This window comes from Micrasema longulum, unplaced genomic scaffold, assembly GCF_059751315.1.
Source record: "Micrasema longulum isolate JH-2025_06_02 unplaced genomic scaffold, ASM5975131v1 h1tg001033l, whole genome shotgun sequence".
NCBI classification, from domain to species: domain Eukaryota; kingdom Metazoa; phylum Arthropoda; class Insecta; order Trichoptera; family Brachycentridae; genus Micrasema; species Micrasema longulum.
In genome coordinates, this window is record NW_028278221.1 from 461,573 (window position 1) to 477,245 (window position 15,673).

The 15,673-nt window shown below is 35.1% G+C and overlaps 1 protein-coding gene across 1 annotated transcript; it reads left to right on the plus strand.

Moving 5' to 3' along the window:
• The first annotated feature begins 391 nt into the window (after positions 1 to 391).
• On the plus strand, positions 392 to 13,264 carry LOC148277443 (uncharacterized). The gene is made up of 3 exons (XM_088232889.1): positions 392 to 476; positions 12,200 to 12,362; positions 13,015 to 13,264. The coding sequence occupies exons 2-3, from the start codon at positions 12,208 to 12,210 to the stop codon at positions 13,247 to 13,249; spliced, it is 390 nt and encodes a 129-aa protein (XP_088089015.1). The 5' UTR covers positions 392 to 476; positions 12,200 to 12,207; the 3' UTR covers positions 13,250 to 13,264.
• The last annotated feature ends 2,409 nt before the right edge of the window (positions 13,265 to 15,673 follow it).

Below are 15,673 nucleotides of genomic sequence, written 5' to 3' on the forward strand. Positions count from 1 at the left end.
TTACCACAATTCCCTGTCACCGCATATCCTCATAATTTATGTAATCATCGGATTATCGACACAAAACTAACAATGCATATGTACATTAATACAGATATTAAAAAGCAATATTTAACATATATGAATATAATATTATAGGTACGTAAATACTGTTTTTTAATAATTTTTCCATAATTTATTAAAAAAATCATATAATTGAGGCCTATTTTAGCAAAATACCACCTTTTTTTTTAAATTGGGGGGATATATCTAGTCTTGTATTCTAAGCAGATCTATCATAGTCAAATAATTGTTAAATCCTCTTTATCAAAATTTTAGTTTTAAACATAAGATTAACGCAAACGAGAGGCTGAACAGATGTGCGATTTCGGTTGTGCTAGAGGTACTGGGCGCGCGGAGTATTTATACCCTTGTGGTCTGGTCTCTGGGGCCGCTCAGTGCTGCTCCCGCGCGCACCACGTCCACACCACACTCAGGTGAGACTGCCCATCCACCGGCCGCTTCCTTTCCGCCTTCCACTAACTTATATCTGTACCCCTGCGTCTGCACAAGGGTGGAGAACCACTTTTCTCTCTGTGCGTACAAGTGTTGTGATTAATATCTCTAAGACCGCGTTGTGAATATTGGTTGATTATTTAGATTTGCGCTTGTTGTCTACGTACCCTGAACGCATCGCAATACGTCGAATCTTTCACATTTATGTATGTACAGTGATTAAAGCCCTAGATAAAAACAACAATATTTGTATGTTATCAAGAACCCTAAAATCATTTGTCGTCGTTTTCGTTTCGAGTAATGCGCACTTCGCGCGGTAACTTTATCCTCTGAAACTTAAACCACCTCCGCCAGGAACTATTTAGGAGTTCGAGACGAATCGTCTTGATTCCCGATATTTACGTAACTGCACGCTGAGAGTCGTCACGACGCGCGTCACGGCGGCAATTGGGGGTAGCCGAGGGCATGTTTGGAAACGATAAATTTAACTGCTACCAGAATAGCTCCTGTTATGACCTTTCAGCACTGCCCAGGGATCTATCTATATCCGGAGAGTTCCCTCCGTCCTCTCTAGGAATAATGCTTTCATGTGTTGACCTATTTAATGCGATTGTTTCATTTTGACAGGTTTGCGTTTCTGATGATCCGAATTACAGCTTTGCCCAGCAAAATGTTTACCTCAAATCCTACATCATGTTATTTATATCCAAATCTGCGACTTGCCATACAATATGTGCGCATTTGCTATTTTCATTTCACTGCTTTCTAATAAAACATTTTTACTTGTTTTTTTTAATAGCTTCAGCCTAAAAGTAAACATAATCTTAGATAGGATTCTTAGCAAAGAGGGAAAACATGGAGAAGGGAGTGTGGATTTCCATGGATCATAACCTGCCATTAAGCGGCTTATCAATTATTATCAATTTATGCAATGTGTTACGTGAACCATTGTTTCCGTGACTGAACATCCGTATTTTCCATATTAACTTTATTGGATTATATTGGCAAACGAAGTACTGTAGATTCTCATCCTAAATATACCTATTAACTTTCAGGAATTGTAATAGGATGTATTTAAACTATTACATGACGATATAATACAATATTATACTCTACGTGCGAGCGAAAACCGAAATCAAATAATGTAATATATAGAACGTTGCTATGGTAGCTTCGTTATAATATATCATTATGAGGAAGTTCGGTGTTTTTATTTTATTTTATTATTTGTTAATGGACTTTCAATCACACTAAGCCAAAATATATATTTTTTTATGTTTCGTATTATCATCACCATGATTTTTAAAGTTTTGTCATTTTGAAATTACTCCGCCCGTGACGTCATGAGTTGTATTCGGTGAGTTGAGCTGACATTTAAAAAGTAAACCCCGTACGTACGAAACTCGCTAAACTTGGCTTCCCGGAAACCGGAAATCTATCACAACACATATTTGATTGGCTATTTTTAAACAGCTGTTGACCAGAACCTATCATGTTTTAAAATAGTTCATTTTTATCAAAACGTATTTTATCGCACATTTTCGAGAAACTTCGCTGTACAACTAAATGCTTTAATTTTTACGGTGTATGAGAAAACATCTTTTATATCCAAATTTCTGTAGCACTGAACTTCCTCATTGACTATAATTTTAAAAAATCATATCTATCTACCCTCATAATAAATTAAAATTATTTTGATAAATTGTGTAGGTTTTTTTAAACTCAAATAATCTCTGAATAACTAAGAATTTGAAATTATAATTAGACGCTCATTCAATCAATCAATCGGTAAATCAAAAACCTTATGTACATTATAAATATCAATAGCTTTGGGAAATAAAATAATGTTGACCATATTTACAAATCATGAAACTATTATGGCAGCACCGAGACGCTTGTCTCACACACGGGGGTTCCAAGTTCGATCCCCGATGAGATCGTATTATTTTCTAGATTCTAGATTAGAATCTAGATTCGCTGCAGTCGAAGCAACAAGGTTGTCCCTTGGGTGCGGATAGAAAAATAATTTAGATTCGCTGCAGTCGAAGCAACAAGGTTGTCCCTTGGGTGCGGATAGAAAAATAATCTAGATTCGCTGCAGTCGAAGCAACAAGGTTGTCCCTTGGGTGCGGATAGAAAAATAATCTAGATTCGCTGCAGTCGAAGCAACAAGGTTGTCCCTTGGGTGCGGATAGAAATATGATCATAGTATGAATTGAATATTTTTTGTCAGAATGGATCTAAAATGTAATATTATATTTTTGTTGGTCGGAGAGTAGGGTAAAGTAGGTAACGATTGCCCGCTTAAGGAAAATTTGACTTTAAATGGTTGTAGGTTTGCCCATACTCATCCAATAACAATAACAAAGTTTAGCATCAAATGAACGTAGTTATACAGAAAGCAGCCAGCCACGGAAAAGTGAAAATAGTGAATATTCAAATCTACTTAACAGTTGGAATGTTTTTAACTTTGATAAATAATAAACAGTGAATACATAAGTTTTTAAGAAATATAATGCACAAGAATCTAATTACGTATTTACCAGTTTTAATATTTTTTATGTACCGTAAGATTTTTCTAGTGCTCCACGTGTTTTCTGCAAATTGAGAAATGCCGTTTTTGTGATCGGTACTATTTTCAAAAGATGATTATTACAGTTTTTTGTATGAAAGCGGCCTGGCTGTTTTTAGCAGAACTTAGAAATGACCTTACTGCACCCGATGACACCAATATCTATTTTTTCAAAATTGTGGACTGGCTGCTTTCTGTATAACTACGCTCAAATCTTCATCCATTTATCTCGTACACCTTTGCATTTAATAGCTTCCACTGTATAATAGCGATATTTTTTTTTAACAATAAAAATAAAGCTCATAGAATCACAGTGATTGCCCACTTTTTTAAAGTGATTGCCACAACTAAAGATAGTGATTGCCACAACTAAAGATAGTGATTGCCCACTTTGGTATTATTGTTAAAAAACTATGAATTAAACTAATTTCAAACACAAAAACTTTTACATTAATCTAAAAATGAAAAAATAAATATAAATAATATTTACAAAAACTTTTTTTGGCCAAAAATATATTTTAAAATATATGTTAACATTTAAAATTTCAATAAAAGGGAATTTATATAATTTTGATACATTTCTTCAACAGACTCTGAACCGCCTTCTTGTAAAGAAACAAAAATCGAAATATAATGATTGCTCACCACAAATTTCAATGGTTATCCGGCGGGCAATCATTGAAATATGAAAAATTTTATGTGACAGTTGTTGCCCACCCAGTTAAATCTAAAGTAAGATAGGTTTATAGGATATAAATTAACTGACTTACCCCTGGTACTATTTATCTAAGAGTAAAAACATGAATTTATCATTAAAAAAACATAAGTAAGAAACATATTTACAAAAGTAAAACGTTAACAAATTCCGTAAGAAATACTTGATAAATTAAAAAAAGTTCGGCGAGCTTCACGACATATTTTTTCACGTCTCGGCAACGTCACGCTTTCTGTCGGTAAAGTAGATTTTGTGTTTGTAAACAAAAGAGTCATTTTTGGTAAACTGTTTATTTAAACAACGCATTTACGTTCTGAAAAAATAGCGATCAAAGCGATAGCGGGCAATCACTATAGGGTGGGCAATCATTGTCTACTTTACCCTACCTACTAGTTTTTGTGTTTGATAAAATCAATTGGTACGAGTAGTTGTCGCACCGGTCATTCATAATATCGTCGACGTCAGCGAAAATTAGGTATGCTTAATTACGTATTTAAAAAAAAAAAAAAAAAAAATTTAAACCATAATTTTCCCATGTATGGCAATTTACGCACTATCCCTCGTAGCACTTTAAATTTTCGCCGACAACATGTTGATATTATGTGTATTTATACCGTTGTTTATTGAAATATCTTTTGAATTATCTCAGTTGAATGCGAAAGAAAATTATTTTCTATCAATACTTACTTTACATTATTGTTTTAGCATTTTATTTTTGTATTCGTTTCTCTAAAATATACACGCGGACGACTCGTCCTGTAATAAATGATCGAGATAAGCTGGATTTACTTTACCAATGCAGTACCGTATGCACATGAAGTGCGGATATGGGTTTGATGATGATAATTATCTTTCAATTATGATGGGGAAAGGCATCCAAAATGAGAAGTCTCCCTACTTATGACCGTATTCTTAAGTCACACATTTAAAAAATAGTGCAAGAAAATGCATATTAATATCACTGTACCTTAGAGATTAAATAAAACACAAGGATTTTGAAGTTATTATAAGTTATGCAGAAATTATGCGTGAATAAAACACCGTCAAAACAAGTCCAATTTCATCATCAAAATGCGTTTTTAAGTTGAAATAAAAATCTAAAGTCCGCTTTGTTAAAACAAATCTGGAACTGGTGACGTTTGTTGCATTTTAATGCACCAGTTCCAGATACGAACTATCAAAATAATCATTATTTTACATTGAAAGTGTAGACATTATCTATTTTTTGATTTGATTCAAGTTGTGATATTTAGGAAATCGCACAATCGCTAAAACTTTTTTCCTGAACATTTACTTCAATGTGACTCCCGTGGTTTACCCTTTTAAGGTACAGATATAATACTTAGAACCAAATATATTTATCAAGTGTTACACGCGAAGTCACGAAATTGTTTTTTTTTTTATTGAAAGACGCTGAGATTGCATACTTTCGGACGGACTTACGAGTTAGGGTTGGGTCATGGTGCTTCCAGAAAGTATCTCCATAAGTTAAAAAGAAGAGGAAATGATTGTTGCCCTTGCGGAGGACTAACCTCTACACGTCCTCCGTATATTACACGATTCCACAATAAATTGTCCAATGGGTAAAGCTGCAAAAAAATGTGCGCACAGTATGGCGTTTTTTTTTATAATCCAGAGGAAGTAATTAGAAACGAGGCTACTGCGGGAAGATGTATCGACTTTTTAAAGACACAAATGATAAAAACGAAAAAATAACTGTGAAGAACGCCAGACCCGTGAAAACAAACTGAAGTACAAAAAAAACGTCCGTTCGAAAATGCTTTGTATGTATGTATACATACTTGTATACTAGCAAAGCAATGAATCGAGAAAAAAATCGTTCTGAACTGGCCACAATTTCTAATTTGCATTTGAATGTATGAGTATATAAATGAGTTCTCTACTGTGAAAGGGTCTGCTCCTAGTTGGCGGATATGGTATCCACAAACAGTCTCCAAAATTTTCGCAATCAATAATACAGGCTTGCCAACTGCAAGACGAAAATGTATTTAGTTCAGATTTAATAATAAAATATAAGTAATCCTTTCATTGCAAAACTTCCATTTCCAGTTCAATCCCCGCAATTAGAACTGAATTAACACAATTAAAGATAATAATATCGTGCACCTTACTTAGATAAAAAACCTTCCATTGTATTAACGCTGAAAATGAAGATAGAATAGACGTGCTCCAAAAATATTGCAATTATTTGCAAGGAAACTGCAAACGCTGATATAGCGACATGTTTATTGATTTACACCGTTTATCAGGGCCAGGCTGCGAAACTTCGGAGACACATTCCTCATGGTAAGCTTTAAAAAAAATCCATTTGAGTTTTTTTCCAAAAAGTCATTTAAAAAAAAAAAAAGAAATTATAATTCTAAATGCAGTAAATCCTTAATTTCTCGGAAAAACAGGCCCTCCACAAACCCCTACCCCTCTCCTACCCGGCCGCTTACCTTATCTGCGTCTGGAGCGTATCACTTCGTTGCGCGTTGGTCAACTACGTTTTTATCTCAATTTTTTTGTAGAGTTTGCGAAAGGGAAAGGGAAAGGGAGTCTGAGAAATTAAAGATTTACTCCATTTTAATATTATATATATGAAATTTTTTTTTTTTATGACTTTTTGGAATCTTTTGCTATGATTTTTACTAAAGCATATTGTAAGGAATGTTCCTCTGAAGTTTCGTGGTCTTCTGGCCCTGAAAAACTGAGTATACAGGGTGTTATTTAAACCCTGTCACATCCGAAACCAAGACGATCAGTATGGGCAAGAAAGAAATATTAGCATATTAAAAAAAATATTTAAAACGAAGAAAATTAGAAAAAAAAACACATGGTTGCTTACTTCTGCAGGAAAGAAGTGAGGGGGGGGTGTTGACGGTGTATCAGACACCCTTCGTTTCTCCCCTGCAGAAGTAAGTAACCATTTGTTTTTTTTTATATTTAAAAAAAAATTAATCGTTCTAAAAATTTATTTTAATGTGCCAATATGTCTTCTTGCTCATACTGATCATCGAGGTTTCGTATATGACGGGGTTTAACCCTTACGCTTCTACGCAGTTTTTCAAGAATCTAATCAGAAATCTTATTATTAATACATTTTAAAAATATTTTATCGAATACGTTGTTTTCCAAACACACTACTGTTTTAAAAATTAATAGCAATTCCAAGAAAAATCTTCCATTTCATAAATATCTAATTCAAGCCCAGTGGAGTGAGCAAGATAGACAACTCGTGCCGCCCGCAACACATTCTCGTACAGCGGTTGTAAACCCTTTCTTAATCGAAAATAAAAACAAACAAAAACGATCTCGCACAGCAATCTCAAGGCGCATTGTTTTAATAGTAATTATTGAAACGACAGTATTATGATGGTTTTTTGTTGATTGCGGGGCAAAGTGCCCTTATTATCAAAGCTACCACTTCCATCAATGCATGCTAAACAAAATTTGAGTAAAATATATCTTGGATGATTCATATGAACAAGTGACGTCGTTCAAAGTAGTTCGTTTTTATTAAAATATTTTATATTATTTTTTATTAATTTTCAAGAAACTTTGCCATACAATTTAATGCTCGAATTTTTACCGCGCGTAAGAAAACATTTTTTGTATTAAATTTTCCGTAGGGCTGAAATAGGTACGAAACTGAATAATAACCCGTCGAATAAGTAATTTTTATGTTTTGAAAATGTTTTATACCACTGACGGTTAAGTGCAACAAGCAGTTCCCGAATTCATTTACCCTTTTGGGGATTATGACGTCATCATCAGTCTAGTTAGAACTTTATGATAGGGATTAAGAACAACGATATATCGTTGTTTAGCAGTCTAAGGGTTAATGAACACCTTGTATAGCCAACACAATTTTAAACATTTTTTATTCATGATTGTTCTTATATATTTTTCATCATTTTCTGGTAATATTGTAACATCATCATCATCATTCCCTTTCCGCATCTAATGGTGCATAGGGCACTGGATTGGTACACCAATCTCAGCGTATCTTGATCATTTTCGTTACACGAAGGTAAGGTGATCAGTCTCACGCTTCAGGTACCAGTCTAGGGACTATATAGTGTAAATCTTATTAATTAATAATTATAAAATATTCTAATGTAAAAACACCCTTTTAAATAATATTTCAAATCAACTATGCCGGGAATCGAACCCGAAACCTCTAGCATGGTAGGCAAATGCGCTGACCACAACACCACAAGGCCGATATTGTGACACTCAACTGTTATCTTTCTCATTATTCGTCATGAGAGAAATCAATGATATGATTGAAAATTTCAGCCCATTCCCGTGTGTTGTAATAAATGAGGCCGAAGAACTCAAATTTTGGATTTTTCGAACAATTTGTTGCTGGATGAAAAATGTATTAGAATATTCTCACTAAATATTAGAAGCATAAATAAGAATTTCTATGAGCTCGTGGTTCTGCTACCTATCCTTGATTGTGATTTCGATACTATAATCTTATATGAATGCTGGATTAGCAGTAACTATATACCGAAACACATTAATAAATATACCCATCACAAAACAATACTAAAAATGATGGAGTTTTTCTTTTCATTTATTTATTTATTCAATATTTCACAAAAACATATTACAAAATTGAATTTACAATGTATTCCTCACTGGGAAAACCCGTGCCGAGGATGGCATTTTATAATTTTATTTTAGTGTGATATATATTTTTTTACATAATGAATTGTTATAGATTTTTTACATAAATATACAGAAAATAATTTAACTAAAATACAAACACATTGTTACAAGTATCAACCTTGTGTAGGTAGCTTAGCTTGGATTATTAGAATTATAGGGTGACTGTAGTTTCCGGGTTGATTCCATTTCTGTCCATGAACATAATTTTTATTTTCTGTTTGAATTTTGAATATGTTGATATGTCGCGAACATTTTCTGGCAGACTGTTGAAGGATTTGCAACTCAAATGTCATATTCTATTAACAAAATATCAATTGTGCAATCAAACTGTTCGGAAATCGATATAGGTGATTCGACATTGTTTTCCTATATACAGATCTCCAAGTAGTTGAAATATTCCTTCATTCTTAGAAAGTTTAAATCTTACTCTACTAAATAGCGAATCTCCAAAATATCATAGTGATGGGAGACATTGATGTAAATATTATAAATAATATCCCAAGCAAATGATTACCTTAATATGCTATCTTTTCATGGACTTTCTACATCGATTAATGTTCCCACGCGGGAAGTAGGAACGGCCTCCACTTGTACTGATCACGTCTTTGCCAAATTGAAAACAATTTCAGTGCGGTAAGACCTCTATCTAACGGACTTAGGATATAACAGACAAAATATCCGGTCAAATGTAAAAAAAATAAAAACGTCCTGTTAATATTATACATACTTAAATTCAAGTGACGTCACATGTAAACAATTTTTAGCGGCCATGATAATCATGTCATACGTCTAGCACCTAAAATTGGAGACATAATGCCGTCCTGCTCGTGGACTGCACCTAGCCGGAGCGATTGTATATTAGGGGATTCCCCGATATAATAACATGTAGATTTCGACGCAGCACACTGGTGTTGGCTGTTTGCTACGCTGGCCGGGGATTACCGCAACTCTACAGCAGTTTAACTTGTTTACTCGAAGTGAATGAATGCATTTAGTGTAATCCAGTAAATAAATTTTAATTTTCCCAACCCTACCCTTTAAATATGGAAAAACAGAAAAAATCGATCCAACGATCAATCAAAAACTAGAAATTGTACAAAAGTTGGAGTCTGGAATGTCTGCGTCTCGTACATGTGAACAATATGGCATAAAAAAGCAAACTGTTTCGGACATCAATTAAAACTAAAGCAAAATAAATAAAATTGCGTTAGTGTGTGATGTAGGAGAGAATGGAAATCCCAGAAAACTTATAATAACTCAAGCTTCAAAAGTGCAAACAAAAAGTGATTTCTTTTTCAAAGCAGGATTACCGAAAGCAAGCGCATCGATATCAAACACCAACGTCACTACACGACGAGTGTCCGAAGACAATAAATATAATTCTGTTTGTGTTTTGTATTGTTTATTTACATCTAATTACTTTCGGCTTTAACGTATACCCCCTCCCCCCAATTAGTCCGTTACATCGAGGTTTTACTGTACTTTTATATATCAATGTGGTCTAACTGATCATTACGCAGTGATAGAAGCGATATCATTTAAAAAACCGGAACCGGCTAACAAAATGATTATTAAAAAAAAACTGTTGTTTATGAATGTTTAAATCGTTTGGTTGCACAAGAAAATTGAAATTCCACATTTGAAACTAACGATGCCAATATTTCATGCGCGCTCTTTATTAACGATCTAAGTACCCGTGTAAACAATGCGTCTCTAAATTCTTAACCCCGTGACGCGAAATTCATTAAAATTCCCTAACCACGGATAACTATTGGGATAATAAGATGCATCTGTAAGAGGGACACACTTTATACATTTTGGAAAGTAAATTGAATCTAAATTGTTTGATAAAAATTAAGAAATAAAATCACAAAAGCGGGGAACGATAGCAGAAAAATTTGGAATATCATCAAGGAGATTTCCTATACTCGAAAACATAGCCAGACAATACAAAATATTGTTATTGATGGAAAAATGGCTGACGTTACTAACAATGCAGATAAAATTGCTAATCCCTTCAAAGATTATTTTTCCTCAGTTGAGACAAGTTTAGCAAAGAACATTTTAAAACACGCTATTGACTTAAGCTTCAACCAACCTCTTAAATAAATTCTCATCTGCAACCACTCGAGAAATAATAGACACAATATCTTCTATAAAAAACACAAATAGTTCGGAAAATCATTTTCCGATAAATCGATAGGCATTAAGGTCCCCTATAACTCTGCCACCGATGATCCACCTTCCAGTTACAGGCTGTATAGTAAATACTAGCTTTGAATCAGGGTGCTCCCCATCCTGCCTGAAAGAAGCTTCTATTATTCCAATTTACAAAGCTGGTGAAAAGACTTTGGTCTCAAATTATCGTCGTATCTCTTTTTCAAGTGTAATAATAACAATTAACAAAAAAAATGTTTGAAAAAGACTTCTGAAATGCCTTGGGAGTGGCAAAGATCTTTAAAATAACCATTCTGAGACGGCAGACGCAATTGTTGCTGTTACTCAAAATATGACACAAAGCCTCGATAGTGGTAGAAAGCTTATAGCAGTTTTCTTAGACCTTGCTAAAGCTTTCGACACAATTTCTCATTTGATTCTCTTGGAACGAATAAAAAGTATTAGCGTCAGGGATAAAGCTCTTCTATTGCTTTAGAATTTCTTTATCTTTGTAACATTCACAACCGTATATTATATGTTTGAAAATGTATTCATCGTAAATTCTCCCATCTGTTGATTTTTACAAAGATATAGAGTTAACAATTTTGAATTACAGATGTAAGTTAAAAAAAATAGACATACTCGAAATATGAGATTATATTAGTATTGTCTTCTCTTGTATTGTGAGATTCTTCCAAATTATTTTATTTTTTACTTAAATTTTTACGCTTGTTTAAAAACCGTTGTTTTTATATTTTGAAATATTCGCATCATGACCATTAACTTGGCTTGTAACACGCACGGGACGAAACGCAATACTAAAATAACTCTAAAGCGTGGCCAGATATTAATACACTTGCAACTCTCGCTTGGGACTGGTGGTCGATAGTTTATTTCTAGTAATATTAGGTGCCTGTGGAATATTTTTTATCGGATTCATCATTCACTTTTATCAACTCTAACATCATTTATATGAACCAATCGTAGATAAAATAACGCACCGAGACCACGATTCCCGCATTGCGATATGTATCTACTTGTACATCTATGTAGATTGTATTTAAATAATGCGACTTGCTTACATAAAACGAAATTCATTTCAACATACTACAACAGAGATGAAGAACATTTTAGAGAAGGTAATATAGAAGTCCAGCCATCTACAGGGCTTATGAGCTGTCATTGGCTGGTTTAAGTGGCTACTTTACACACCGTGTAACATTCACCATTTTGCCTATGTTTATGAGTGCTTATGTCGGATACATACCGAATTTCAATTAAGTTTGTTCACCTTTATGATCCAATAACAAAAGCGGCTACCATTATAAGATTATAATTATTTTAAAGGATAAGCTAACTCTTTCGACGCCCTTCGTACAAGTCACCTAAAGATTGATACCATTATCACGCAAATACCAGCGCTTATTTCCATGTTAATAACTACTTCAATTTAATCTAGTCACAGCGAGAGGATTTTCTGCGCACTTACAACGCTGCTCCCCTTCGATGGAAGAGAACAGCCCACAATGTTCTCTGTTGAAATTGGCTCCGGCCGTAAATTAGTAAGCGCTCGTTTTCAGCCCGCATCATGTCTCGTCCTGGAGTGCGGGGTCGGCGCACGCGGGTGTACGACTGCAACTACAACATGGGCGAGAGCTACTACAAGCCGACCCTGGACCGCCTGGACAGGAGGGGCAGGCCCGACCCGGAGCCCCCGGCGCCCTCCAGGTCTCTGGAAGACAGGTGGGAATCATTTCTTATCATTCGTCGTTTCCCTATCCGCCTGAACTACAGCCTATCTGAATCATTTTTGTTACATCGAAGGTGAGCTGCTAGTCCAGAAAATATGCAGGAATCGGACCGAGAACCTCAATCATGGAGGCGAACGCGTCAACCACTACACTACGAAGCGGACTTATCTCCTCTTGATTTCTCTTTTCAGGATTTTTACCTGAGATTAGCAATCGAGTCGAAAGCACTAGTCCAGGGTTCCAGATCTATTTCACACTCAGAACTTTATTCTTCATCCGCCCGGACAATCACTTATAATTATTTACTCAAATATTTAAATTTTCAGATCATTTCCTAAAAGTCGTAAATAACTTGTGCTGGAAAAATGGAAACCGAGTTGTGGTAGACTGGGATTTGAACCTCGGGCCTTTGGTCCACACAAGACCACAACCCGATTCGAGTGTTGCTATATATTGTTTGAATAATTTGTTATGGAACTGGTTTTTTTATATTTTTAATAAATACTTGGGTTCTTGATATTGGCAGCTTACCTATAAACATGACAGCAAATGATGGGTCATTAGCCCTGTAAATGCCTAGACTTCCATGTTTCCTATATCTATGTGGAAGTATATATTAATATACTGCGTATAATTCGCTGCAGGTATTCCCTGGCATTCGCTGATGATGACTTGAACTCCGCCCGCCGTCGAGCGGAGAAAGCTATCTCGGAGGATACCTTGTTCGACTCCCGAGGAGGGCGCGCCCCACGCGGCCGCCCCCTCAGCGCCGCCTTGGAGGAAGCCGAGCACGATTTCGATGACGAGGTAATAACCATCACAAAGCCACTCGAAAAACTATTATTATTTCCGTATTTGCCTAAGGCGGTGCTCCAATGAGGAAGTTCAGTGTTTAAAATATATATTTGTCAATAGTTCAATAGATCAAACTAAACCAAACTGATTTTTTGTATGACGATATTTTTTTTCCGTACTCTTTTTACCAACAAAAGCAAATATTGTTTTTGCTCTTCATCGATTGTCATCAATTTATTATATTCCTCCATTAAAGCAACACCGCGCTCATTCACTACCCGCATAGAATGGACGATTTTCATTGTAGCCTCAAAATCAGAGTCTTCCTCCCAAGTTTCAACATCTTTCAGCAATGTTTAAGTATGTCCAAATGCTTGCAGACTGGCTGGATTTCCTCCCTAGAAATTATTATTCATATTTAAATTTATTAATAGGGATTCATATTTAAATTTATTAATATGAAATAACTCCCTAGGGAGTAAATCCAGCCAGTCTGCAAGCATTTGGACATACTCAAACATTGTTGAATTAACTACCTGGTAAAGGAAGAAGTATCAAAATTGGAAAATTGTTTTCAGGCGTTGCCTAGTAGGTGATTTGGTTCAGCCGGGTGAATCTCACTCACGTGATAAAGATTTCAGCTCTTTTACTTCGCAAAAGTCAACAAATGGAAGAGTTGAAGAAATATGGATGTTTAAACATGGGCAGAATGGTGAATGTTACACAGTGTGTGTAAAGTGGCCACTTAAACCAACCAATGACAGGTCATAAGACCTGTAAATGCCTAGACTTCCATATTCCCTACTCAAAAATGTTTTCCCTCTCTGTTGAAATAAATTTAACTAACCGTTTATCTTGAGCATGTACATGTTTTAATTGGAGCGTGCTGCGATCTAAAAACATTTTATTCACTGCATTTCAAAGGCTGATTACTTGATTGTTACTAAAAATAGTAAAATAACTATTTTGCTAGTTCAATTCTTTTTTCAGTAATGTGTTTGACATCACTGCTCTTTCTTTTTGAGCAATGCTCTACAAGTTCGATTTTTAGTGCATTTACCTTATTTTTCTTATCTTGAACTGAAAGTTCGTTGTCGAAAAATGCAAAAAACACCAATTCCTCCGTCAAGTACCATTAATGGCCTAGTATTTCTTTCATGGTGACTTTGGCCATTGTTTGGTTTATAATTAATAATTGTAAGTCGTTTCTCGGAGCTGAATATCCGACAGACGTTTGAAATCAGTATTTTAAATATATTATGACTGAAAAAACACATATCATTTACTGCTTTCTCTTCCTTTTTCGTCAGTTTAAACTGATGTTTTAATAGGAAAATTTTCAAGCAATACATAGCTTTAGCCATCCATCTAGCACGGTGAAGACCAGCAGGCCTCCCAAATGAAACTCCTTTTTTAGGAACTCCTCCCAATTAAATGATCGTAAGATTCAACAACTCTTTATAGTTATCTCGAGGTTGATTTACTCAAAATTTGTTTTTGAGCAAAAGAAATCCTGTCTGCAGAACGTTTTCTATTATTTTTGAGTACGTGGTATTACAAATTACTGTTTTATAATCACTTTGATCAATTTTGTCCCAGTTCTTCTTAAACCTTTTAAACAATTGGATATCAGGACAACTAAACGGACCAAACGATTGACTCACTACAGCTTCTAACATAATTTCCATTATATGATGGCGACAAGCCAGCCAAAGCATATCTTTTTCCATTTTCTGTTCCAAAAGAACACAAGCTCCATTTCTCAAATTTGTGTTTACAGCTGTTAAAACATAAACTTTTTGTTTTATCGCTCAAGTCCCATGACTTTATTGTTTCGTAAACGGCTGACGCACATGCTTCGCCTGTTACACGATCCAATTTTGGAACCGCTAAAAGCTGATCGACTTCAAGTCCTGGTACCAAAATTGGCAGACGATCTACAGTTTCATGACCATTTATATCTTCAATTAACTTGCCATCTCAATGAATCGTTAATGGCAAATCAGGTGTGAACTCCCTTATAAGAGACTCTATTTTCGATTTTTGTAATTAATTTCTAAAGGGTCACATCCTGCAATTTTCAATGTAGATGCTACAATAACAGCAGTTTTTCTATCAACATAAATATTGATTTGCGAAAAAAATACTGGCTCAAATTATCATCATCCCCCTTTCCGCACCCAGTCAGCATGCAGCCCGTGCAGCGTAGTTCGATCATATCAACCATATTTGGAATCGAACCCGAGTCTCTCTTGCACGGTAGGCAAACGCGCTGACATGAAGTGGACATATACCTAACTAAATATAATTCATTTTTGAACTGAACATATCATAATAGGATCCCAAATAATTAACTTGTTCTTAATTTCAAATTAAGTACTTCGTATAGTTCCGGAAGAGGCTAAGAATATCGCCTATCGCAGTGTTTTTCAACCTGTAGGTCGCGACCCCCAGGGGGGTCAGCCTCGGTTGAGGGGTCACGGTCGCAAGCGAGGTAAAAGGTCCTTA